The following is a 26,454-nucleotide window of genomic DNA, read 5'->3' on the forward strand; positions in this document are numbered from 1 at the left end:
CGCTCTTGTTGCCCAAGCTGGAGTGAGTGCAATGATGCAATCTTGGCTCACTGCAACCTCCGCCTCCCAGTTTCAAGCAATTCTCCTGCCTCAGTCTCCTGAGTAGCTGGGATTACAGGTGCGCACCACCACACCTGGCTAATTTTTCTTATTTTTAGTACAGACAGGGTTTCACCATGTTGGCCAGGCTGGTCTTGAACTCCTGACCTCAGGTGATCCGCCCACCTCGGCCTCCCAAAGTGCTGGGATTACAGGTGTGAGCCACTGCACCAGGCCTGTTTGACTACTTTTTAAAGCTAACTATAATTAAAGCAGTATCCCCCTGCACATGCTCGCAAGCAATACTGGAGAAAGTCACAAGATTCTGTATATAGAATCCATTTCAAATTCATGGTAATTACCACACCTTTATTTCACTGTTGCCGTAGGGACATTACCGAATGTCTAGTAAGAAAAAACTTATTGCTATGACAATAAGCACATTTCCCACAATAAATATTTCATGTCACATAAATTAATCATGACTTTGAATCCTTGACTCCTCCTTATTGTCTGTTACCCGTTTTAAAGCCCTTTGCTGAATCTTAAGTCTAGATAATCCCCACACTCAGTTTCTCGTCTCCCATCCACTGCCAAGGAATACTGAATAAAGTCAGAAAATTCTGTAAATTAAGACCCTTTCAAATTCATGGTAATCAGCATACCTATTTCACTGTTGCTACTTAGGAAACATGTATCCAAGTTCCTTATTCATTAAACTGATAGCTCAATCCAGTTCCCCGACAGTTCATCATATCTTTTCTATTCTCTGTAAAGCTCAATCCTACCTGCAGTCCCTCAATTTCCACTTTACTCAGCTTTTGTCCTCTCACCTGGTAATTATCTGCTTTAAGTTTGTCTTTTACCTTTGATTCCTAAAGTACACTCTTTCCTTTAAAGGCCAACTGCTTGCCTGTGCCTTGATCTTCTTGGGCCGTACTGCTTCAATAATTTCCTCATTTGCATCTTCCATGTTAACCTACCTCTACTCCCATGGCTCCTTGCCCTCTGCCTGCTTTTTCTCAGATGTCATCTTCCCTTTTTAAAAAAAATACTTAAAACATATTTAAATTTGCTGGGAATAATGAACAGCCAACTACCCATACTCAGAGTTAACGAAACATCTACTCATTTGTGCTTTACATATTTTTTAGGATCTAAAATGTAAAAAATCAACGTGGTATATGGAAACTCTAAATAAATAAATGTAAAAAAAATGCAATTGATACCTCCTTTATATCCCCATCCCATTCATTTCCTCCTCAGAGGACTCTCAAGTTGACAGTCTTACTATACATGACTTTTAAACTATGATTATGTTAACATGAGACCATAAATGACAGTATCATTCTGTGTTTTTAAATGTCCTATACTTTACATACCAGGAATTATCCATGTTCCCATACGCAGAACCAGATTCAGTGCACTCCTTTCAAAAGCTACATATGGTCATTCACTATCATATACAACTTATTTTTTGTTGTTTTTGTTGTTGTTCTTTTGTGGAGATGGGAGTCTCACTCTGTTGTCCAGGCTGGCGTGCAGTGGCGTGATCTCAGCTCAATGCAAGATCTGCCTCCTGGATTCAAGTGATTCTACTGCCTCAGCCTCCCCAACTAGCTGGAATTATGGGCACACGCTGCCACACCGGCTAATTTTTGTATTTTAGTAGAGATGGGGTTTCACCATGTCGCCCAGGCTGGTCTCAAACTCCAGAGCTCAGGCAATCTGCCCACCTCGGCCTCCCAAAGAGCTAGGATTACAGGCATGAGCCACCACACCCAGCATACACAACTTATTATATCATCCATCCCATTCCCTTATTTACAGACATTTAGGCTGGTTCCAAAATTTTGTGACAATGAATCTTGTTGTCATGTCACCTTGTTCATTGTGTTTCCTTCAAGTATATATCCAAGAGTGGAAGTGCTTAGTCTCAGGGTATAGGCATTTCCCAGGTAGATATTGCCAGATTGCTCTTTAAAGTGATTTACCAGTCACAAATTCACCAGTAATAGCTGCAAGTTTCCATCTGTAGCTAATAAATTCAATCAATACTCATTTTGCGTGCATTGTAGGGTAAGATTAGCTAGGGGTTGGCCAGGCACAGTGGCTCAAGCCTGTAATTCTAGCACTTTGGGAGGCCAAAGAGGGTGGATCACCTGAGGTCAGGAATTCACGACCAGCCTGGCCAACATGGCAAAATCCCATCTCTACTAAAAATACAAAAATTAGCCAGATGTGGTGGCACACGCCTGTAATCCCAGCTACCCGGGAGGCTGAGGCAGGAGAACTGCTTGAACCAGGAAGCAGAGGTTGCAGTAAGCCGAGATTGTGTCACTACACTCCAGCCTGGGCAAGAGACCAAGAGTCCATCTTTAAAAAGAAAAAAAAAAAATTAGCTAGGAGTAAAGCAGACACCCAAATAATTACGCTTCAAACACAAACCAGTTGGCCAGGCACAGTGGCTAATGCCTGTAATCCCAGTACTTTGGGAGGCCGAGGTGGGTGGATCACTTGCAGTCAGGAGTTCAAAACTAGCCTGGCCAATATAGTGAAACCCCATCTCTACCAAAAATACAAAAATTAGCCAGGCATGGTGGCACATGTCTATAATCCCAGCTACTCGGGAGGCTGAAACAGGAGAATCGCTTGAACCTGAGAGGCAGAGGTTGCAGTGAGCCAAGACTGTGCCATTGCACTCCAGCCTGGGCATTGCAGCAAGACTCCATCTGGGGGGAAAAAAAACAGTTTACTGCGAAGAGGCATGTTTCAATATGTTGACACTGAATAATGGTGATTCTGTTCACAATATGCCTTTATAACCTCCCATATTTGTCTACCAATACTTTAAATAAAAAGGACTACTATCATTCAAACCTGCCATTACTATTCTTATCTTTCTATGCTATTCTACTCAGAAGGTCCTCCCTTCACATCTTCACTGACCAAATATAATGAGCACCCATTCCCTACGTATTCCCAGTCTCGTCAACTTGTGGCAACTCTCCCCTGAATCTCACAGCAATGTCTGTTGTTCTCTCCTACAGAACCCACTATATCAGCCTGGTATACAGGATGCAGAACACACAGTAGATATTTATACTATTGTTTTTGAAGTGTAGTTATTTGGGTGTCTGCTTTACCCCTAGCTAATCTTACACTACAATACAGGCAAAATAAGTATTGATTTAATCTATTAAACAAGTACTACAAAGCTAAATGTATGGCTTATGTGGGGAAAAAAAAAGACAAAATCCATCATTTTCCTCTACCTGTACTCTTCCACAATGATTATGATGGCATTCATATGAGTAGGTACATAAAATACTTGCTGTTTCCTGGATTTTGTGGAGAATTTTAAAAGTATTTTTTCAATCAATCTACTTCAAAGTTTGTTTTGTTTTCAAGTTTCTTGTGAAAAAATAAAATGTGTAAGCATAATGTTATGACCTAAATACTGAGAAGTAAATCCTCTTTGGTGGGGCATACATCTCTGACAATCCTTGTGCCACAGAAGAAAACTATGAGGGAGAACATGATACTTACCAGATTCTATCAGACTTACTCAAAGATGCAACGTCAAAATTGACTACATCCAAGCTAGGCATTTAATTCAAAGTGAAGACAATTAGCAAGTGAAGACACATGTATAAGGGCATCACTAAAAATACCTTTTGTCCTATGGAAAGCTCTTCCTCAGGAATGGTGGCTCTGAAGATACTTATTATTCAGAGCTTGCTGAAGGTATATACCTAACTAATTTCCTTCCCTAGTTGCAATGATTATTTTTCAGGCTCAGGCACATTTTAAAACTAGTCCAGACAGTAACAAAACTACTTTTCTTTCCTCCCTTCAGTGTTACAGACCATTATCATTAAAATGGGTCCCAAAATATTGGGGGGAGGGAGTAACTTGGTGGAGAATGGGGAGGGAAAAGGAAGAGAAGGGGAAGGGGGACAAAAATCAACTTAAGTACGTTACTGTGAACTTCTTCATCCAGTGCCTTAACTTTTCCTTTCTTCTTAATAAGCTGGATTTTGCAGGCATTGGCTTCCCAATCTTTGTCATTGCCTCCATCAACTCCCACACCTAAACCATCATAAGGTAAAAAAGCAAGATTTAGAAACTGGCTACTGATAAAATTATTAATGTGAGGCAAAATTTTTAATTAAAAAATATATTCTCATCTAATTAATTCACTTATTTATCAATTCAACATCTACTGAAAACCTGTTGTGTATCAAGAACCAGGATAGCTGCTAGACACAAGAACAAAAATAACTCCATTCCCGTCCTCAAATTTCTAAGTCTATCGAGAAGATAGACAAGGAAAAAATAATTCAGCATAATTACTGACTTATAATAAAAATACTATAGGTTACAGTTGGGATACAACGGAGAAATGCAAAAGATGGGCACCCACCTCAGAAGGTAGCTAAGGAAGGAAGATCATAGAACACATCTCTTAACTGTCTCCTTAAGTTGCTAACGAACTTGAAAAAGCTACCCTGAAGATACTGGGAAAACACTGCCCTTTAAGCAAAGAAGTGATTCGGCAAAAATGTTTAGCAAAGCCCTTCTAGAAACAGTGTAGAGAAAGAACTGGAGGGAGAGAAACAGAAGGAAGAAACCAGTTGTCAAAAGCTACAGCTACAGCAAAGCAAAAATGAAGGGGACCTGAACTAAACAGTGGTAATGCAGACAGAGATAAATGATATTGGGAAGTGGAACTGACTGAATGTAAGTGAGAAAGCAGGAGAAGTCTGGAATACCTCAAAGAACTTGTAGAATGGCTCCAAGGACTTGTTGAATGATTCTCAATAAAAGGGACATAGAAAAACAGTGGGCATGCCTGTAATCCCAGCTGCTTGGGAGGCTAAAGCAGGAGAATGGCTTGAACCCGAGAGGTGGAGGTTGCAGTGAGCTGAGATCGTGCCATTGCACTCCAGCCTGGGCAACAGAGTGAGATTCATCTCAAAAACAAATAAAAAACAGAGTAGGAAGTAGGGTGAGGACTGCAGTGTATTGAGCTTATTTTTCTTTTTTCTTTTTTTTTTTTTTTTGAGACACAGTCTTGCTCTGTCACCCAGGATGGAGGGCAGTGGCGCAATCTCGGCTCCCTGCAACCTCCGCCTCCCAGGTTCAAGCAATTCTCCTGCCTCACCCTCCCAGGTAGCTGGGATTACAGGTACATGCCACAATGCGTGGCTAATTTTTGTTTTTTTTTTTTTAGTAGAGACAGGGTTTCACCATGTTGGTTAGGCTGGTCTTGAACTCTTTACCTCAAGTGATCCATCCACCTCAGCCTCCCAAAGTGTTCGGATTACAGGCATGAGTCACCACGCCTGGCCTCAGTTCAATTTTTGAACATGCAAAGTTTAAAATATCATGGTCTATCTAGGAAAAAACTTCCAGGAGGCCTAGAATACAGCTTGGGAGATACATCCAGATTAGAAGAAATATATCTGGATTAGAAGTCACCAACATACTCACACACAAAAAAATTAAAAAATAAAAAGAAGAAAACAAAGAAGTTACCAACATATATTAATAGAAGGTTGATGGGCCGGGCATGGTGGCTTACGCCTGTAATTCCAGCACTTTGGGAGGCTGAGGTGGGGGGAATCACAAGGTCAGGAGATTGAGCCCATCCTGGCCAACATGGTGAAACCATCTCTACTAAAAATACAACAATTAGCTGGGAGTGGTGGCAGGCGCCTGTAATCCCAGCTACTCAGGAGGCTGAGACAGGAGAATTGCTTGAACTCGGGAGGTGGAGGCTGCAGTGAGCCAAGATCACGCCACTGCACTCCAGCCTTGTGACAGAGTAAGACTTTATTTCAAAAAAAAAAAGAAGACTAATAAAGTCAGAGCTCACCCATGAAGACACCAAATAAGAGGAGTGGGCCTAGAAAAGAATCTTGGCTGGGTGCAGGGGCTCACGCCTATAATCCCAGCACTTTGGGAGGTCAAGGTGGGTGGATCTCCTAAGGTCAGGAGTTCAAGACCAGCCTAGGCAACATGGTGAAACCCCATCTCTACTAAAATTACAAAAATTAGCCAGGCGTGGTGGCGTGCACCTGTAATCCCAGCTACTGGAGAGGCTGAGGCAGGAGAATCACTTGAATCTGGGAGGCAAAAGTTGCAATAGTGAGCCAAGATCGCACCATTGCACTCCAGCCTGGGTGACAGAGCAAGACGCATCTCGAAAAGAGTCTTGTAATATTCGAGCTGTAAGTAGAAGAAAGGAGCCTCCAAAGCAAACAGAAAAGAAGTAATCTTAGCATCTTAGGAAGAGAATAAGATGTGTTATCAAAGAAGCTAAGGAAGGAGAGAATTTTAAAAACAAAGGAGCTGAGGAACTGACTTTCCATCACTAAGGAAAGTCAAGGAAGACAAATGCCCATTCCATGTGCCAATGTTAAGTGTACAAAAAAGAGTTAACATAGCAGGTGTGAAACTGCTATCCTTAGAAAGGCCTGTTTTCAAGGTTGGCCCTTCACTGGTATCTTGAAACTTGGTTTTTGGAAGGATTCCTACCAACCTAACCAAAAGTATCTCACTAAACAAACTGTGCAAACAATGTGGTTTATGCTGAACATCTGCTCTTCTTTTGGGAGTCTAGAATTTTGATACATGCTAGGCAGAGGGTGCCTACGTGACCAGCCCCCAATGAAAACCTGAGGCACTGATCCACTGGTGAGCAACTTGTGCCTAGCTTTCTCAAGACTTCACTTCATGCACCTTCTCCCTTAGCTGATTGTGCTTTGTATTCTTTTGCTATAATGAAACATAGCCATGATTACAACCAAATGCTGAGTCCTGTGAGTCCTCCTAGGGAATCATCAGATTTGAGGATGGTCTTAGGAACCTCTGACACAGTTGAGGGAAGGAGCTAGGGTAGAATATAAAGTTACCAGAAAATTATGTTTATGTGTCACTTATTTAAGATAGAAGAGGCTGGAATCAGTGGTTTGCCTGTAATCCCAGCACTTTGAAAGGCCAAGGCAGGACGATCACTTGAGGCCAGGAGCTTGAGACCAGCCCAGGCAACATAGTGAGACTCTCATCTCTATAAAAACTTCTTAAAAATTAGCTGGGCATGGTGGCACACAGCTATAGTCCTAGCTACTTAGGAGGCTGGGGAGGGAGGATTGCCTGAGCCCAGAGTTCCAGACTGCAGTGAGCTATGACTGTACCACTACATTCCAGCTTGGGTGACAGAGTGAGATCCTACCTCAAAAATAAATAATAAAAATAAGAAATAAGAATGTGAGGCAAGTTTATATGCCAAAACATGAAATCAATGGAGAAAAATTAAAGTTACAAGAAAGAAAAAAGAATCTACAGAGAAAGACCTTCGTGAATTTTGTTTTACCACAATAATGCCCCATATGATGTTTTTACAATAATATTCTTAATTAATAGAAGATCATCATAAGCAATACTTCACATAAATGGTAACACTGTTGAGACTACATAAATAAATCCTTTAAATATGATTAAAAGACAAAAATTCTTCCAATTTACATTTACTCAAAACAGATTTTAATAGTCTAGTCACCTAATTAATAATAATAATCTCTATTTAAATAATCATGCAAAATCCATAGTATTTTTTTAAAAGTACCAGCAGAATCATATCCTCTGTACTCCAGTCTCTGAAGGCCTTTGATTAGGGTCTCCAAGATTTCTCGTCTCGTTCGAGGAACATGGTAGTTTAAGTAAGCAAATATACCTGCAAATAAACAAATATTTAATGAAAAATTCTGATTTAAAAATCAAAATTAGCATAATTATGTCAAGTATATGAAAAAATGTGACGTTAGATTCTGTCTTTCAAACAACATTTCAAACCATTTAAAGGCAATGGAACTTTTTCAAGGGAGAATTTAAACATGTCAAAATACATGTTTATAATTTTTTCAAAGAAGCTTATAAAGCTGGCTCCTTATTTTCCATGACTGCCATTTTTGTCAAGTGAAATTTAATTTTTTAAAAAACCAATTAACAAATTTATAGTTTATGTCCTATATACAGAGCATTTTGTTTCAAGAAAAAAATTTCTGAAGTAATTTAAGCAACATACAGGCCCTAAAATCTATACCAATGAGATTAATTTTGCTTACTTCCAATAACCATGCTATCAGTGACATTTAAGAATAAACGGGGCCGGGCGCGGTGGCTCAAGACTGTAATCCCAGCACTTTGGGAGGCCGAGACGGGCAGATCACGAGGTCAGGAGATCGAGACCATCCTGGCTAACATGGTGAAACCCCGTCTCTACTAAAAATACAAAAAACTAGCCGGGCGAGGTGGCGGGCGCCTGTAGTCCCAGCTACTCCGGAGGCTGAGGCAGGAGAATGGCGTAAACCCGGGAGGCGGAGCTTGCAGTGAGCTGAGATCCGGCCACTGCACTCCAGCCTGGGCGGCAGAGCAAGACTCCGTCTCAAAAAAAAAAAAAAAAAGAATAAACGATGCGGCCGGGCGCTGTGGCTCACGCCTGTAATCCCAGCACTTTGGGAGGCTGAGGCGGGCGGATCATGAGGTCAGGAGATCAAGACCATCCTGGCCAACATGGTGAAACCCCGTCTCTACTAAAAAAATACAAAAAAAATTAGCCAGGCATGGTGGTGGGCGCCTATAGTCCCAGCTACTCGGGAGGCTGAGGCAGGAGAATGGCGAGAACCTAGGAGGCGGAGCTTGCAGTGAGCCGAGATCGCCCCACTGCACTCCAGCCTGGGCAACAGAGCGAGACTCCGGCTCAAAAAAAAAAAAAAAAAAAAAAAGAATAAACGATGTGAAAAATACTCACCCCTTAAATAATTACGTAAAATAGTAAAAACTGACAAATACATAACTATCTTAAAAGAAAACTGCTTGAATTACTTGTTTATCATATTAGCAAATGACAACCAGGTAACAACTCTAGAAAATTCACAGAAAAAGAGCAATCATGTGGAAAAACAAAACTAGAAATAAAAGGAGTAATACAATGTGAACTGAACCAGATAAGAAAAGAAGTAACAGAACACAGGTAAGGGAAATCCACATTTTAGGAATGGCAGCATGGGCATTATCTGAGGTTTTCCATGGCTGTGCTTTGGTCAGAGTGGACACAGCTTTAACGTATCAAAACTGAAGACTAAAATATTTTAAAATACAAGTTCAAGCTGCTTATTTTAAAATTTCCCTTTTTCTTAACTACATTTCACTGTAATTCTGATTCATAAGATGTTTAAATTAATTCTGTGAGACAGAACTCCCAAATAACTAGTCTTCATTTCCACCTGTAAAGAGATACTTCTATAGAGTGTGATTCTATTGAAACATTTCAGCATACAAAAATAGCGCATTGTTGATACCCAACAAGAAAGCCATAACATATATGCTGATCACCATGATCAATACAGTGCAATTTTCTCAAATAAACTATTATGCCCTAAAAAAGAGAAACTCACACATTAAAATCCAAAATAACCTGAAACAACGGTTTCAGCTCTCCCCAAAGAAGTAGTTCCAGGCCAAAGACTTACAGAAATCCTGTATTTCATTCAGATTAAAAAAAAAAAAATACACACACATCTTACATTTATATTTTTTAAGCTTTCCTGTAATGTACAGTCATCTTACTTTCACAGCATGACCACCCTGTAGGGGTGGGTAGAACATCTATCTTACCTAATTCAAAAATAGAAAATGAGTTAACTGATATCCCAGAGATACCCACAAATAGCATTCCCAACCTCAAAGCACAGCAATTAAGATAAGGATAAACAACATGCTGCTTAAGGGTATTTCTAAAGTAAGAGTGGTAGCGGCACAGCCATGTGCAGCTTCAAACTTTCAATGGCTACTCATGATATAAACACAAGAGGACAGTAGAAGAGTCTCAAGACCAACTCCACCCATTTAATTCAGAAGAAATGAGTCTCGGGTTTTTGTTGTTACTTCTGTTCCTTCATAAAGTATCTGTAATATGAATAAATAACCCATTTGTAAATCAAACTTTGCACTCTTCACCCATGGGTCACTGATCTTTGAGAAAGATTAAACACCTACAGATAACTCTCAGTTAAGTATTTTAACCAGGCCATTAAAAGACAATACACAGAACACAAATCTTTTCTAAAACAATACTTTAATACAAATGTGGGCCGGGTGCAGTGGCTCACACCTGTAAATCCAACTTTGGGAAGCTAAGGTAGGCACATCACCTGAGGCCAGGAAATCAAGACCAACCTGGCCAACATGGCGAAACCCATCATTACTACTGAAAATACAAAAATTGGCTGGGCACGGTGGCATGCGCCGGTACTCCCAGCTACTTGGGAGGCTGAGATGGGGAGAATCGCTTGAATCCAGGAGGCAGAGTTGTAGTGAGCCGAGATCACGCCACTGCACTCCAGCCTGGGAGAGAGAGAGACTCGTCTCAAAAAAAAAAGTGTGAAAGAAACTGAATCTGAACTAGTCCCCACCACTGTGACTGCATCAGCTAGAGTCCTTTAAAGAAGGACACAACCTAGCTGATTTGAAAACACAAGCCTGTCGAGGATTGTTTGCAGTCTGTCCAGAGCTGACAAATTCTAATAATGCAGTACATCCAGAAAAACTCACTCCTAAACTCCTTTTTAAGAAATCTAAGTCTGATAGTAAAAGTAAAAATGTAAGCCGGATGGTAAAAATGAAAGTGTGATGGTAAACGATTTAAAGATTAAATACGTATATTAATTTGTTAAAACCATTTAAATGCTAATGATATAAAACTGTTTTTAAGACAATTTATAGACTCTACTTTTTTTTTTTTTTTTTTGAGACGGAGTCGCGCTCTGTTGCCCGGGCTGGAGTGCAGTGGCCGGATCTCAGCTCACTGCAAGCTCCGCCTCCCGGGTTTACGCCATTCTCCTGCCTCAGCCTCCCGAGTAGCTGGGACTACAGGCGCCCGCCACCTCGCCCGGCTAGCTTTTTGTATTTTTTAGTAGAGATGGTGTTTCACTGTGTTAGCCAGGATGGTCTCGAACTCCTGACCTCGTGATCCGCCCGTCTCGGCCTCCCAAAGTGCTGGGATTACAGGCTTGAGCCACCGCGCCCGGCCGACTCTACTTTTTTTAAAAGATTAATGCAGCAGGGCTGGGTGGCTCATGCCTGTAATTCCAGCACCTTGGGAGGCCAAGGCGGGTGGATTACACGAGGTCAAGAATTCAAGACCAGCCTGTACAACATGCTCAAACTCCATCTCTACAAAAATACCAAAATTAGCTGGGCATGATGGCAGGTGCCTGTAATCCCAGCTACTGAGGAGGCTGAGGCAGGAGAACTGCTTGAACCTGGAAGGCAGAAGTTGCAGTGAGCCGAGATTGTGCCACTGCACTCTAGCCTGGGCAACAGAGCAAGACTCTGTCTCAAAAAAAAAAAAACAATGCAATATTAAATTCACTGTTTTTAATAATGTAACTCAACAACAGCATTCAACTTTGATAATACTTCTAACTTCAATCTCCTTGGTTTATAATGGCTCACTATATGAATCTTGAGAGCCTAAGAACATTTTGGCTGAGTGCTGTGGCTCACACCTGTAATCCCAACACTTTGGGAGGCCAAGGGAGGCGGATCATGAGGTCAGGAGTTCAAGACCAGCCTGACCAACATGGTGAAACCCTGTCTCTACTAAAAATACAAAAAAAAAAAAAAAAAGCCGGCTGTGGTGGCACATGCCTGTAGTCTCAGCTACTCGGGAGGCTGAGGCAGGAGAATAGCTTGAACCTGGGAGGCAGAGGTTGCAGTGCACCTAGACTGTGCCATTGCACTCCAGCCTGAGCAAATGAGCAAGACTCCATCTCAAAAAAAAAAAAAAGGTAATAGAGCTAGAAGAAGGAAGGGATTAGCCTCAGACATACCTGATGAGGAAAATGGGAGCTAAGAAGTTAAACCTGTCAGTTTCATAGCCCTGTCCCTTGATAGCACTGCTAGCCCAAGGCATTCCACCTGCGGGGCTACTGGGTTAACTATAATCTTGGGGTGCCCAAGACAATATTGGCAGCAATTCATCAGGCACGCAGGGCATGTTCACAAGGGAGGCATTCACAACTCACAATAATGCTTGTTAGAGCAGAAATCGTTAGTTTGACCTCTATTTTCAGGTCTTCGACTTGTCTTATCAAAACTCCCAATAAACAGCTGTTTTTTTTGTTTTTTTCTGAAACAGAGTCTCACTCTGTCACCAAGGCTGGCGCCATCTCGGCTCATTGCAACCTCTGTCTCCCAGGTTCTAGCAATTCTCCTGCCTCAGCCTCCCAAGTAGCTGGGATTATATATGCCGCCACCATGCCCGGCTAATTTTTTGTATTTTTAGTAGAGATGGGGTTTCGCCATGTTGGCTAGGCTGGTCTCAAACTCCTGACCTCAGGGGATCCACCCGCCTCAGCCTCCCAAAGTGCTAGGATTACAGGCGTGAGCCACTGCACCCAGCCTAACCTCCCAATAAACAGTTCTTAAGTAAGGTAATGGCAAAAGCCTAAAATCAACTTTCCACCACTCTTCAGTAATTGCTCTAAGAGCACACACAGTAGCTGTGTAAGCATAGATGTATACAGCATAGGAGCTGCATAAGCACCCCCAAATCAGCATGTACTTCACAAGTGTAAGCTTTCTTACTAATGGAATATACTTGGAATAAAATAACTCCCTAACTGAAGGAGATGCTTGAACCTACAGACATCATTCTCAGAAAATGGCAACTTAAATTCAGTGACAAAAAAGCATTTATGAGTACCTTGCTAACAAAATTTCAGAAGCAATCCGGATCACAGACTAGACATACCTGGTTGAAAGCAATGTAGCTGCAAATAAAGACTGTTAAACCTTATTGAAAAGAAAACTAGGCCGAGCGCGGTGGCTCAAGCCTGTAATCCCAGCACTTTGGGAGGCCGAGACGGGCGGATCATGAGGTCAGGAGATCGAGACCATCCTGGCTAATACGGTGAAACCCCGTCTCTACTAAAAAATACAAAAAACTAGCCGGGCGACGAGGCGGGCGCCTGTAGTCCCAGCTACTCGGGAGGCTGAGACAGGAGAATGGCGTGAACCCGGGAGGCGGAGCTTGCAGTGAACTGAGAGCCCGCCACTGCACTCCAGCCTGGGCGGCAGAGCAAGACTCCGTCTCAAAAAAAAAAAAAAAAAGAAAACTAAACTCAACTGACTAGTCAAATTATTGAAATTCCTATGCCTGGTTGCATTTATGTCCTTATGAATAGGAAATTTTATTTTTATATATTTTATCATTTGACAGCTTCAACATTGTAACTTACCAGTGATAAGTGTTCAAATTCATTCTCTAAACTTAAAACTTCTGAATCCTAAATTCACCTATAATGTCACTTAAATTCTAAATGTGTTTTATTATTCTTATAACGCTAGTCACAAATTAATTCATCATCATCATTAAAGATTCAAACTAGGCCAGGAGCGGTGGCTCACGCCTGTAATCCCAACACTTTGGGAAGAGAGGCAGGAGGATTACTTGAGCTCAGGAGTTCGAAACCAGTCAGGGCAACATAGCAAGACCCTGTCTCTATTAAAATTTGAAATAATAAATAAAGATTAAAACTATACAGATGCTACAGAATTAATTGTAAAAATCTCTCCTTTCTGTCTCCACATAGGTTCCATCCCTTCTCGGAGATAGCTACTGTTAATTCCATACACACAGTCCCAGTCCTTCAGCTATAAATTTTTCCACAGGCCGGGTACAGTAGCAGACGCCTGTAATCCCAGCACTTTCAGAGGCCAAGGCGGGAGGATCACTTGAGGGCAGGAGTTTGAGATCAGCCTGGGCAATACAGGGAGACCCTGTCTCTACAAAAAATAAAAATTAGGCATGGTGGTGCATGCCTGTAGTCCCAGCTACTTGGAAGGCTGAGGTGGGAGAATCACTTGATCCCAGGGGTTCAAGGTTGCAGTGAACTAGTCAATATTATAATTATAGAATCACATTCTACATTTAAGATTTCTTTAAAATTAAGTATTATTTGAGATACATTTTTTTTCTTTTCACCAGGTGCTCTGCTCTGTCACCCAGGCTGGAGTATAGTGGCACAATCCCAGCTCATTGAAACTACCACCTCCTGGACTCAAGTGATCCTCTCATCTCAGCATCCCAAGAAGCTGGGACCACAGTGTGCCTGTTATTTATGTGTTTATTTATTTATTTATCCAATTTTTGAGATGGAGTTTTGTTCTTGTCGCCCAGGCTGGGGTACAGTGATGTGATCTTAGCTCACTGCAACCTCTGTCTCCCAGGTTCAAGCAATTCTCCTGCCTCAGCCTCTGGAGTAGCTGAGATTACGGGCGTGAGCTACCACGCCTGGCTATTTTTTTATTTCTTGTAGAGATGAGGTGTCACTATATTGCCCAGGCTGGTCTCGAATTCCTGGACTCAAGCAATCCTCTTGTTTCGGCCTCCCAAAGTGCTCGGATTACCGGCATGAGCCACTGCACCCAGCCAAGATACATTTTCTACAATCCTAAGAGCGTACATAAAGACTGAGCGCAGTGGCTCATGCCTACAATCCCAGCACTTCGGGAGGCCGAGGCAGTTGGATCACTTGAGGTCAGGAGATCGAGATCAGCCTGGCCAACATGGTGAAACCTCGTCTCTATTATAAAAATACAAAAATTAGCCAGGCATGGGTGACACGTGCCTGTCCCAGCTACTCAGGAGGCAGAAGCAGAAGAATCACTTGAGCCCGGGAGGTAGGGCAGAGGGTGCAGTGGGCTGAGATCGCACCACTGCACTCCAGGCTGGGCAACACAGCGAGACCCTGTCTCAAAAAAATAAAAAATTTAAAAGTAAAATAAAATAAATCACACATACAAAAATAACATATGAAGTGAAACAATTAAGACTTTCAATTATTTTGTGTGTTTTTAAATCGGTTCATGTCTCCCCTACTTTATTGTAACTACTGCCACTAGAAGGGGCTCCATGACACGTCTCTTCCACATTTAACATTCTGGAGCTCAAATCACTAGTTTTAAGTCCTGACATCTCTAATTATACACTCCTTCACAGTCTACCTATGTCATCATCTTTCTTGAGAAAACAAAGCATGCACTTCCTGCTCATAATCTTCAAATATTCCATCTCTCTCTCTATTCTCTCTGACCATTCAAATCAAATGACAATTTTTCATCATTCTGCCAAGTCAAACCCTCTGGGTCCACTGTGCTCTGACTCCTAGTCTCTGAGCACCTCTACATTGAACTATGACAGCCACGCAGAACTCATCTATCCATTTCAGTCCACTTTCGGATGGGCCCTCCGAACTGCTGACCAATCCTATTAACTCATCACTTGCTTAACTTTCAAACTTCTCCTAGATATTATTTTAGAGTCTAAGCTACATACTACTCTCAAATCTTCATTTTCTCCTCCCAGCTTCTTTTTCATTTTTGGTAGATTCTTACTTTATAGAATTAATTCTTTTCTTTTTTTTTTGAGACAGAGTCTCATTCTGTCACCCAGACTGGAGTGCAGTGGTGCTATCTGAGCTCACTGCAACCTCCACCTCCCAAGTTCAAGCGATTCTTCCACCTCAGCCTCTCAAACAGCAGCTGGGATTACAGGCGTGCATTACCACGCCTGGCTAAGTTTTGTATTTTTAGCAGAGACCAGGTTTCACCATGTTGGCCAGGCTGGTCTCAAACTCCTTACCTCAGGTGATCTGCTCACCTCGGCCTTCCAAAGTGCTGGGATTACAGGCGTGAGCCACTGTGCCCAGCCAGAATTAAAGTCTTCATTTTCTTTTTTTGTTTTGAAAACATAGAGACAAGGTCTCACTATGCTGTCCAGGCTGGTATCAAACTCCAAGCCTCAAGTGATCCTTGCACCTCAGCCTCCCAAAGTGGTGAGTTTACAAGGGCGAGTCACCAACCCTCACCCATCTTCTTTTCAACAGTTTAACAACACATATATTAAATACTTCTCATCCTTCCTTGTAACCTCAAGAGAGATATATTACACATACTACTCTCTGGAGCTAGCCTCTCCCCTACTTGTAACTTTAAAAAAAAAAAAAAACCGGCCCTGCTCTGTCACCCAGTACCCTGGCTGGAGTGCAGCAGCACAATCATAGCTCACTGCAGCCTCAAACTTCTGGGCTCAATTCTCCCACTTCAGGCTTCTAAGTAGACTGGACTACAGGTATGCACCACCACGCCTGGCTAATTTTTTTTTTTTATTTTTATTTTTTATAGAGATGGAATCTCGCTATGTTGCCCAGGCTGATCTTGAACTCCTAGCCTCAAGTAATCCTCCTGCCTCAGCTTCCTGAGTGGCTGGGATTACAGGTGTGAGCCAAAGCACTGGCTACTTATAACTCTTTTTTTTTTTTTTTTTTTTTTAATTGAGACATAGTCTCACTCTGTCACCCAGGCTGGGGTACAGTGGCGTGATCTCAGCTCACTGCAACCTCCACCTCCCAGGTTCAAGCAATTCTCCTCCCTCAGCCTCCCAAGTAGCTGGGATTACAAGCGCGTACCATGACACTTGGCTATTTTTACATTTTTAGTAGAGATGGGATTTCACTATGTTGGCCAGGCTGGTCTCAAACTCCTGACCTCAAGTGATTTGCCCACTTCAGCCTCCCAAAGTGCTGGTATTACAGGTGTGACCCCTGCTCCGGGCCTTACTCATAACTCTTGATGAGTGTTTCTACAACTTTGTAAATAAGGAACTCTTTTGTTAACATCAAAATATTCTGAGGCTCCTTCACAACAATGGGTTAAATGTTTATTATTCAATGATCTAGAACAATTTTTATTCAACTTACAAAGTTATAAGCATATTAATAAGCAATGAACACCCTTTAACAACTTCAGGGCTTGTAGGTCAGGAACCACAGCTCTAGAATTCAACTTCTCAACACTCCCAGAGGACTTCAATCCCAAAATCCTCTTCTTTTTCGTATTACTTGCAGCCCCCCTGAACACAAACTGAGACCCTTCTGCCTTGACATATGCAATTTATCTAATAATTTCTTCATAACCATATCCAATTAACTTCTCTGCAGTATTACATATGAATGAGTTTTTCTACTTTTACAGACTCTGTCTAAGGCAATATACTACTTTGGAACTCTTTTGCCTTTAACCACTGTTCTTTGGTCTGTTTTCCTGACACTTCTATTTCCTCCTTCAATCCCTCTGGTAGGAGTTCTCAAACTATTTCCGCCTCCATTCACTGACGGGTAACATATGCCATCAATGACTACCTCTCACAGTATACTAATTCTCTACAAGCTGGCACTATTCCTCAAAGTAAAAGTCCTGCCCCATCACCCAGAACATTCCTGACCTAATGCAGATACCCAAAGCCCAGAGCTCTTCAGTCTCTAAATTTCTACTCATTCTACTTGTGGTCTACGACATGGCAATGAACAAGGACTGTGTATTTTCACCTGAAGCTGTTGCATGTGCATTCTTTCCTCTGATCAGGCAGCAATTCCTTGAAGGCAACTCTCTTATTTTAGCCATCTCTGTAAAGGGCAGAGTGCCAAGTATAAACCCATCATTTCAAATATCTGCAAGTATCTTCTAACACTTTCTAGGCACCTGAAATATACAGTCAAAAAATTCCCAAACCACAGAAACAGAACACTATTTCACCGGATGCTAAAAAGGAATGAAGTAAAGAAAGGTTTCATAATTAAAGGTTTAAGAACTACCTGGTTAAATAAAGTTAGATATATATTTAGAACTTTCTAGAACCTTTAATCTCGCTAATTGTGAATCTCCAAGAGCAGAATTTCCCAAACTTGTGTTACAAAACCCTTTCCCGCCTTCTACTGCTCATTACCAGAACCTATTAATCTCTATTTCCAGGGGACAAGTGAAGAAATGCTTATTAAGCAATTATTTTTTCTCACAATTTCTTCATATCCAGTATGGTATATAAGGATATGTTAATAGTACTGGTTTTATGACCAACCCTAGCAGCCAATCTCAGCATCCTTCAATTATCCCCAAAACCATTAGACAGTATAATTACAAAAACCTTTTGAAAAATTCATTTTGGGGCTGGGCGCGGTGACTCAAGCCTGTAATCCCAGCACTTTGGGAGGCGAGACAGGCGGATCACGAGGTCAGGAGATCGAGACCATCCTGGCTAACGTGGTGAAACCCCGTCTCTACTAAAAAATACAAAAAAAAAACCTAGCCGGGCGAGGTGGCGGGCGCCTGTAGTCCCAGCTACTTGGGAGGCGGAGGCAGGAGAATGGCATAAGCCCGGGAGGCGGAGTTTGCAGTGAGCTGAGATCCGGCCACTGCACTCCAGCCTGGGCTACAGAGCCAGACTCCGTCTCAAAAAAAAAAAAAAGAAAAAGAAAAATTCATTTTAGGATACTTTAAAATTGCAAGTTCCTTTACTGCTTTTAAAAAGGATCTCATTTGCAAACATTCCATTTTATTTATTTATTTATTTATTTATTTTTGAGACAGACTCTCACTCTTGTCACCCAGGCTGGAGTAGAATGGCAAGATCTCAGCTCACTGCAACCTCCGCCTCCTGGGTTCAAGCGATTCTCCTGCCTCAGCCTCCGGAGTAACTAGGATTACAGGCGTGCACCACGCTCAGCTAATTTTTTAATATTTTTAGTAGAGATGGGTTTCACCATCTTGGTCAGGCTGGTCTCAAACTCCTGACCTCAAGTGATCCACCCACCTCAGCCTCCCAAAGTGCTGGGATTGCAGGCATGAGCCACCGCGCCCAGCCCAAAAATTCCATTTTCTATACACCATAGGATCAGATGGGTATAACCCCACATTTATAAAAACAATAGCAGAATCTGTTAAAAGCTAGGGATAGCTTAAGTGACTTGACACTCAGCAAAACCAAAAATAATACAAATAAAAAGGACAAAGTATACTCCAAACTAACGAGAAAAAAGAAGATAAAATAAATTTGGAAAATAGACACTATTCTTCTCTGGGAGATTCTCAATGCTTATTATTAATACATTAAAGATTCTAAGAACTCCTCCAATCAAAAAACAAAACAAAACATTACCACGCGATTTAATATGTTGCTTTCTAAATTTACCAGACCATAGGATCTTTTTTCCTAACACTTATTAACAACCCAAAACAAGCTGGTAAACATTATTATATCAGTTTCATCAGTGTATCTGATTGAAAAAAGCATATCAGAATCTTCAATTGTCATTCTTATGCTTCAACATTGTACAACGTTGAAATAAAATAATCTTTTAGGAAAATTTAACTAGGGCCGGGTAAGGTGGCTTACTCCTGTAATCGCAGCACTTTGGGAGGCTAAGGCAGGTGGATTACCTGAGGTCAGGGGACCAGCCTGGTCAACATGGTGAAACCCCACCTCTAGCAAAAATGCAAAAATTAGCCAGGTGTGGTGGTACACCCCTGTAATCCCAGCTACTCGGGAGGCTGAACCCGGGAGACGGAGGCTGCAGTAAGCCACTCCAGCCTGGGCAACAGAGTGAGACCCGTCTCAAAAAAAAAAGAAAGAAAGAAAGAAAGAAAAAGAAAAACTTAACTAGATAGCAAGTAGTCAGAAGGTAAGCTTCCAGATTTTCCCATCTACTCTAATTTTCACTCCATTTCTCTGCTCAGGAATTTTAGTTCAATGATTAAGATGTGGGAGGAAAATGATGACACTCATCTTCTTATCTTTCAGAATTTACATTAGAGAGAAAATAAATTCTGAACCCTATCCCCAGAATCATGCAAACCTGTGGTATGACTTAAAAGCAGGACCTCAGAAATGCCTCAAATACTCACTTTTTATTTCTTCAATACCTGTTTCCTCAGCAGTAAAATTCTGTGGAATGGAGACACAGACTATGTGAAAACTCCCAACATTTAGTCTTCACCCTAAAGGTATCTCCCTTATCTGAACCTGATTTCCATATCTGATTTATTTTTTGATTTTTATTTATTATTTTTGAGACGAAGTTTCGCTCTTTTTTGTCCAGGTTGGAGTGCAATGGTGCGATCTCTATCTCGGCTCACTGCAACCTCCAGCTCCTGGGTTCAAGCAACTCTCCTGCCTCAGGGTCCTGAGGAGCTGGGATTACAGGCGCGCACCACCACGCCCAGCTAATTTTGTATTTTTAATAGAGACGGAGTTTCACCATGTTGGCCAGGCTAGTCTTGAATTCCTGACCTCAGGTGATCCGCCTGCCTCGGCCTACCAAAGTGCTGGGATTATAGGCGGGAGCCACCACGCCTGGCACTGATTTTTTTTTTTTTTTTCAGTAAGTACTTTACGTTTTTTTCCTGGACCATGATGAAATGACCTGCAATGAGTACTTGATGAGGACACACCCCGCCATTCCGGAACAGTTAACTAGCAAATGAAGCACACTGGAGATTGACCAGTTTGCAAATTCACTACTTCGCAGCTCCAAACTAAATGCAAAGCCATTCTAAGTAGACACTGCAAAAGTCTGATTCTGAAGTCAGCTCTACTCTAATAATTTCAGTAAGCTATTTATAAGTGTTTCTGTTTTTATGCGGGTTTTTAAAAATCTATTCTAAATTTAAACCTGATCCTCATTTCCAGAAGCTGAAATGAGCATAAATGCAGGAAATATACACACTAACGAGTACAATCCACCTCCTGTTCAGTTCCTTCGTGCAAAAGGCTGCAAATAAGAAGTCTCCAAGAGAGTTTAATTCTCTTACAATGGTACTTCCCTTTAAAAAAAAAAAGGGGGGGGGTTCTTTCTTCCAGGGATAAAGTCAGTTGTAAATTTCAGTAAGAAAGGTAAGAATATAATTATTTTTACTGGCAATAGCCAAGTTAACACCAATTTTAGAGGACATCAGTCATGTCAGACACGATTCTCAAAATCTCTTTCACTAACACTTAGGTAATAATAAACGACTCTCAGGAAATAAAAGAGCCTAACCTTAATTTTTTAACTGCTCTAGCAAAGGTATTTGTTAAACTTTCCATAGCTAGTATTTTTAACGGGTGCACATGCAAGGGATAAATGATGTTTTTCATAGTTGGCATTCTAAAGGGGTATACATCGAAGGTATAACTGATATTTTTCAGAGCTGGCATTAATGGGTGCACATGCAAATGATAAATTATGTATAATCTATTGCCACAGACATTTGAAGGACTCTTCCACTACAGGATCAGGTCTAAGCCCATTAACCAAATTATTGATTAGCAATTATTTCTGTTGAGACAAGGGATGGCAGGAAGTATCACGTTTAATGCCACTATCGTGGCTCTAGCTGGGGTCTGTTTTCTATTGGGCCTGCCTGAAAACAAGTAAAATATTTTGTGAAAGGTTTTTAGAAAAATGCAAGATAAGTTCAACAGACCTCGCCCAATGTTCCACAGGTTGCCTCACTCACCTGGTGGGCCCTTTTGAAGGCACCCCCCTCCACACCTCAATTCCCTCAGCCCTTTCCTCCTTTATTCAATAAAGGCGTTTCTCTCCCCTCTCCGTTCCTCCTCCGCTCAAAGGCGCCCGCTGGCCCCCAGCGAAGGGGGCCCATCTTACTCTCAGGTGCCTTTCTCCCGGCCGCCACCCCCTCTCCCGCACGCGGATGCCGACCCCCGCCCCCGCAGCCACCACTGGACGCCCCTTGCCCATCAGCCAGACTTCGCACCCTCCACACTCCCGCTTCCGCCCGTCGCCTTGGGCCTTAGCGGCGCCCGCACCGCACCCCAGCGCCGCCCGGCAACACGCCCCCCGCCCCCGGCCTCCTTACCACACATGATGCCGGAGACACGGCCCGCGAGGCCAGGGGCGAGTGGCTGGTGGAATCGGGGGTGCACACACGAGCTTCGGTGGGCAATCTGCGGGCTCGGGGGCCGGGGTGGCGCCGACACGACTCCCTCGGGGATGCGACGGCCAAGGCAACGACAGCCTTCTCCACCTCCCAGGCTCCGCCAGCAACCGCCGCCAGGCCCCGCCCCTCGGCGCGCAGCGCGCCGCCGCCGGTAGGCCCCATTGAACCGCTCGCGCGCCGCTCACGCGCAGGTCCCGCCTCCCAGCGCTGCCCCGCCCCCCGAGCCACGCAGGCGCTGGACTGCTGGCGGCGGAGACGTGGCAGTAGCTCGTGTCAGTAGCTCGTGGCAGTGTCCGCCTGGAGTTCCTGGAGACGCCCTCCCTGGGGCTAGCTGCCGGAGGCACCGAGCCGAGAGGGAGGGAGAAACTCAGCACCTGGCAGGGAATGACGGAAAGAGAAGGATGGAATTGTTAGCAAAGCTATAGCTCCGGGTGCGCGCGCAGTGCAGCCCCAGGCCCCACGCTCCAGCACTGCACGAAGCGGAGAAAGAGGAGGAAGAAAGCAGGAAGTCTCAACAGGGAATCCTGGGGGACATAGGCTGAAAAAAAACTGGAAAGAATTGGGTGAGGTGGGAGGAGAGAGAGAACAAAATTCTTGACTGCAAAGCCCCAAAGGGTCAGCCTCTCTGGTGATAAGAATTCAATTCCCTGTGTAATATGCTTGGCCCCTAAAAGCCCTCCGCATCCGTTGCCTCCATAACCCTCAGTTTACTGTGGAAGGGTAGAGGAGGAATGCAAGGCTCAACTATCCGACTATGAGCCTGGACGTAAGAAACTGCTGGCCCACCTCCTCCCATGGCCTACCTGAGAGGGCTAGGAATTCCCTAGCTTTAACAGCCGCGCGTTTGACTTATGAACGATTCATTCTATGAATTAATGCTCCATGTCTGACAAGAGAGACTTGATTAGAGAGGGATGATGTTTCTCAGAATTTATTACCTGGGCATTTGCTTTAAACAGCCTTAAATGGTATCTTCAGTGAAATGTATAGTTATCAGAACTCTATAATGGCTCTAGAGTAGTATTAAAAACGTTCATGGCACACAGAATTCCTGGAGTGCTGACTGCTGTTCTTGGGTCTGGTCTCATCGGTCCTTCCAACCCGATACACTCCTAACAGTCTCAACAGGTAGTTCCTGAACTGGGCCAGAATTGTTAAATCTTTTGCACACTGGTTACTCTGCATGGAATCCCCACCCTATCTCTGTTTAGATGCTACTTCTTCAGGAAAGCCTTTTTTATCTCCCCCAGACAGATTTAGAGACATGCATTAACCTCTCACTCTTTGAGCCACTCACTGTAAAGAAATATGCTTTGATATCTTATGATTTTCTGTATTTTCCCACTGGGCTATAAGTTTCTTGAAGCTAGAACTAGATTTTACATACCCAACACTTTTAGACCACAGCACAAAATAAAAGATCAAATTTATTTTGGAATGAGTGAAAAAAAGTCCTATTTTCTTAGCAGAATTAACCTTCTATGGCTGGTTGTATGATTAAGTGATCATAAAGCTTTCAGTTTTTCTTAAGGGGAAAAATGCCTTTTATCATTTGCCTCAGAGAGGCTGAAAAATGTCACCAAGCATTTAACTAAAAATGTAACTAAGCAGAGGATTTCTCACCTAAAAGCCGTTTTAATATTTCAATCCCTTAAGTCTCTAGATCACCCAGAGCAAAGTTAAAAAAAAAAAAAAAAAAAAAAAAAAAAAAACAGTGAGCTTTTTGGTAATACATTTATTAATTCAAGAAACAAAAGACTGTGGATATACATCTAGCCTAAGAACCCTCATCTAAGGCTCTGGTGAGAACTCCGTTGTATTACCTAGAAGCCAAGGTATGGTTCCAATGCTTAAGCAACATCTTTGTGCACTGGCAGCAAACCTGTCAATGCCACAAAGAAAATGTCAGTAGTACCACCAGAGTTCTCACGCTCCAACTATAATAATCTATTTAACCCTTCGCTTTCCTTTTCTGCCTGCTACTCCGTCACAATGACTATCAATTTGTCTTATCTATCTCCACTCAAGAAGCTATTTTGGAAGATATTTATGAATAAGTTGAGAAGAAGAAACTAGTGTTGAGAAGAAGAAACTAGTGTTGCAGGTCTTTTAAAATTTGTCTAAATACAAATTTTTTAAAGTTTTCAGTAAAGACTGGGAAGTCCCCAACTCAAAAAAAAAAAAAAAGTAAATAAAAAAACAATTTGACAAAAAAGAGAAGAAACTTTGAAGGACAGTATTTTCCCAACTCAGCCTTGAAGAACCTCACTCTCCCAACACAACAAAGAACCCTTTGTAACCATGTGCCAGTTAAGATACACACTTTGGGTGCCTGACCTCCCTTTATACAGAGCTCCGCCTTAGTTGGGCCTTTGGGAATAAGGCCTGGAGGAGAAGAAAATAAATGATCTATGAAGGAAAGGAGACATCTGGGTCTAATTCAAACATCTGAGGGAATAGATTTTCTCTCCTGATCAAAACATTCTGAATGACAACAAAAAAAGTAATGATGGCAAGGGGGTGTCATTCACCATCTCTTTATGTAAGTACATTTCCCTGTTCATGGATTCAGTCCCATTGGATCTGATGGCTGAAGGCCATCAGAGCTTCCAGTTGCCATTACTAACACAATGAAGAACCTTGATTGAAATAGCTATAGTCATTTTTGTTAACCCTTATGTGAATTCCAGTAATAAATAGCAATAAAATTATGAAAATAAAAATTCCTTTGCATAAGAATTTTTGGAGCTACCAAATGGGGAGCTAGGGCACATATGTCCTACTTTTTAGGGAGCTTTGCGGAGAAATGTACCCCAGTGGACAGAGAAGATGGTAGCAAGTATCAAAGGAAAAAGAAATAGGTTGAGCCCCTGCGGCCTATGAAAAGAAATGAGGACAAGAACAAAAGGCACCAATCAAGGTCTCAGAAAGACCCTGTGAGTGAACCCCATTAGCCTCCCACAATTCATCCCACACACTCTGGCTCCAGAGGGACCTGTCAAAAAAACAAATGTGATCCAGTTTTTCCTTGCTTCCAATTTCGTGGGTACTCTTCACCCACAGGATGAGTACTGGGTTTCCCAATTCAGTACTGCAGCACTCCTACAGAGAAGAGCTCTCACAGAGCTCTTCAAGGATGCAGCTCTCACAAATTTATTTCTCACAGTCATGGTGAAAGATGTGCCTAGAGGGCAGAGCTTTCACTGACAAATAATAAATAGAAGCCCACTCAAACTAGATGAAGAAGGGGATTTACTGGCTCACGTAATTGGAACGGACAGAAATACAGACAGCTTTCAGCACATCTATACCCAGGGACAGAATGTTGTCAGAACTGTTGAACTACCTCTCTGACCTCATGGATAGGGAAATAACCCTTAAATAGCTCTGCAATCACATCTTTATAGTTTGCAGCCCAAAAGGAGAGGCTATTTCTCCATCCTTACTTTTTATATTCTAGACAAGGATTCTGGCCAGTCCAGTGTGAGTCACATGCTCCACTCCTGTGGCAAAGAAGGCAAGACATTGTGATAGGACAGCTCCACCAGAGCCCTATAGAGTCATACAGCCACATATGGCAAGAGGGAGCAGTTATTCAAAGGAAAGGGGAAGGTGTTACTAAAAGACCACCACCAAGAAGGCACACAAAAAAAATATGTCCACCACATCAAGCAAATATGACCTGATTGCTGCCCAGAAAACCTCAGGCTTGAGGACAAAGGATGCTGACTCCAACTAGAAGTTGTGCCCTCCCCAATACTACTCTCCACGGTAGCTCCAAATTTTTCCAGTAGGCAGAAGTTGAGGCAGAGTTTTTAGCTCTGCGAGAAAGAAACTCATTCTACTGCCAAGAAAGTCAACAAATTGAAAACCATGAGATTAACTGGTCCTATCTTTAACCTACTATTTCTGTCCTGTAGGATGTGAACAGACCCACAATAAGGGTGGACCATTCAGGGAGCTGCCTAGAACTGAAAGATCACTTGAAATGTAAGGACACCGAAAAAGTACTATTTTCTAGGGTTTCTTTCAAGGGATACAAAAGTTGCTTCTCTATATCCTGTAAGCCCCTAGGGAATAATCACAGGTAACACTGATATGGCAAAATGGAGTATATGGCTAGGATTTCCCAAGAGGGGTGCAGATTCCCTCTGGACTGGAAAGCAACCAGCTTCATATTCCTGCACAAAAAAATGGACACACATGTTCATACCACTGCTTTTGTCTACTGTGGTTCTAGACTCTTGCCCATTAGTAAGCACCTATGAAAGCAAGGAAAGCTTCTCCCCTCCCTCAAGCAGGAATACTCAAGAGGGGTATGGGCCCAACTTCCTTAAGACAGAATAGAATCGCTATAATGTGCATATAGGCCTTGCAGCCAGAATGCCAGAGTTCATGTTCCTGGCTTTTCCACTCATTGCATGGCAATGGACAATGTACTTTTCCTTGTACTTCCATCTTCCAGTTTATAAAAATGGAGACAGGATCACGAGGTCAGGAGATTGAGACCATCCTGGCTAACACGGTGAAACCCCGTCCCTACTAAGAAATACAAAAAACTAGCCTGGC

The 26,454-nt window shown here is 42.5% G+C and overlaps 1 protein-coding gene across 2 annotated transcripts in view; it reads right to left on the reverse strand.

The window, feature by feature from the left end:
* Nucleotides 1-21,994, reverse strand: part of GFPT1 (glutamine--fructose-6-phosphate transaminase 1) — a 62,847-nt gene extending 40,853 nt beyond the window's left edge. Inside the window, exons 1-3 of one of the 2 annotated variants that reach the window (XM_010367630.2) lie at nucleotides 21,805-21,994; nucleotides 7,673-7,780; nucleotides 4,024-4,131 (exon numbers count right to left, since the gene is read on the reverse strand). In XM_010367630.2, the coding sequence (XP_010365932.1) occupies nucleotides 4,024-4,131; nucleotides 7,673-7,780; nucleotides 21,805-21,811 (223 nt within the window). In that variant the 5' untranslated portion in view covers nucleotides 21,812-21,994. Of the gene's footprint in view, nucleotides 1-4,018; nucleotides 4,132-7,672; nucleotides 7,781-21,804 lie in introns of those variants that run through there. The other variant, XM_030921062.1, reaches the window with a different exon arrangement.
* Between the last annotated feature and the right edge of the window lie 4,460 nt (nucleotides 21,995-26,454).

The sequence above is a fragment of the Rhinopithecus roxellana genome, chromosome 17, assembly GCF_007565055.1.
Source record: "Rhinopithecus roxellana isolate Shanxi Qingling chromosome 17, ASM756505v1, whole genome shotgun sequence".
Classification (NCBI taxonomy): Eukaryota; Metazoa; Chordata; class Mammalia; order Primates; family Cercopithecidae; genus Rhinopithecus; species Rhinopithecus roxellana.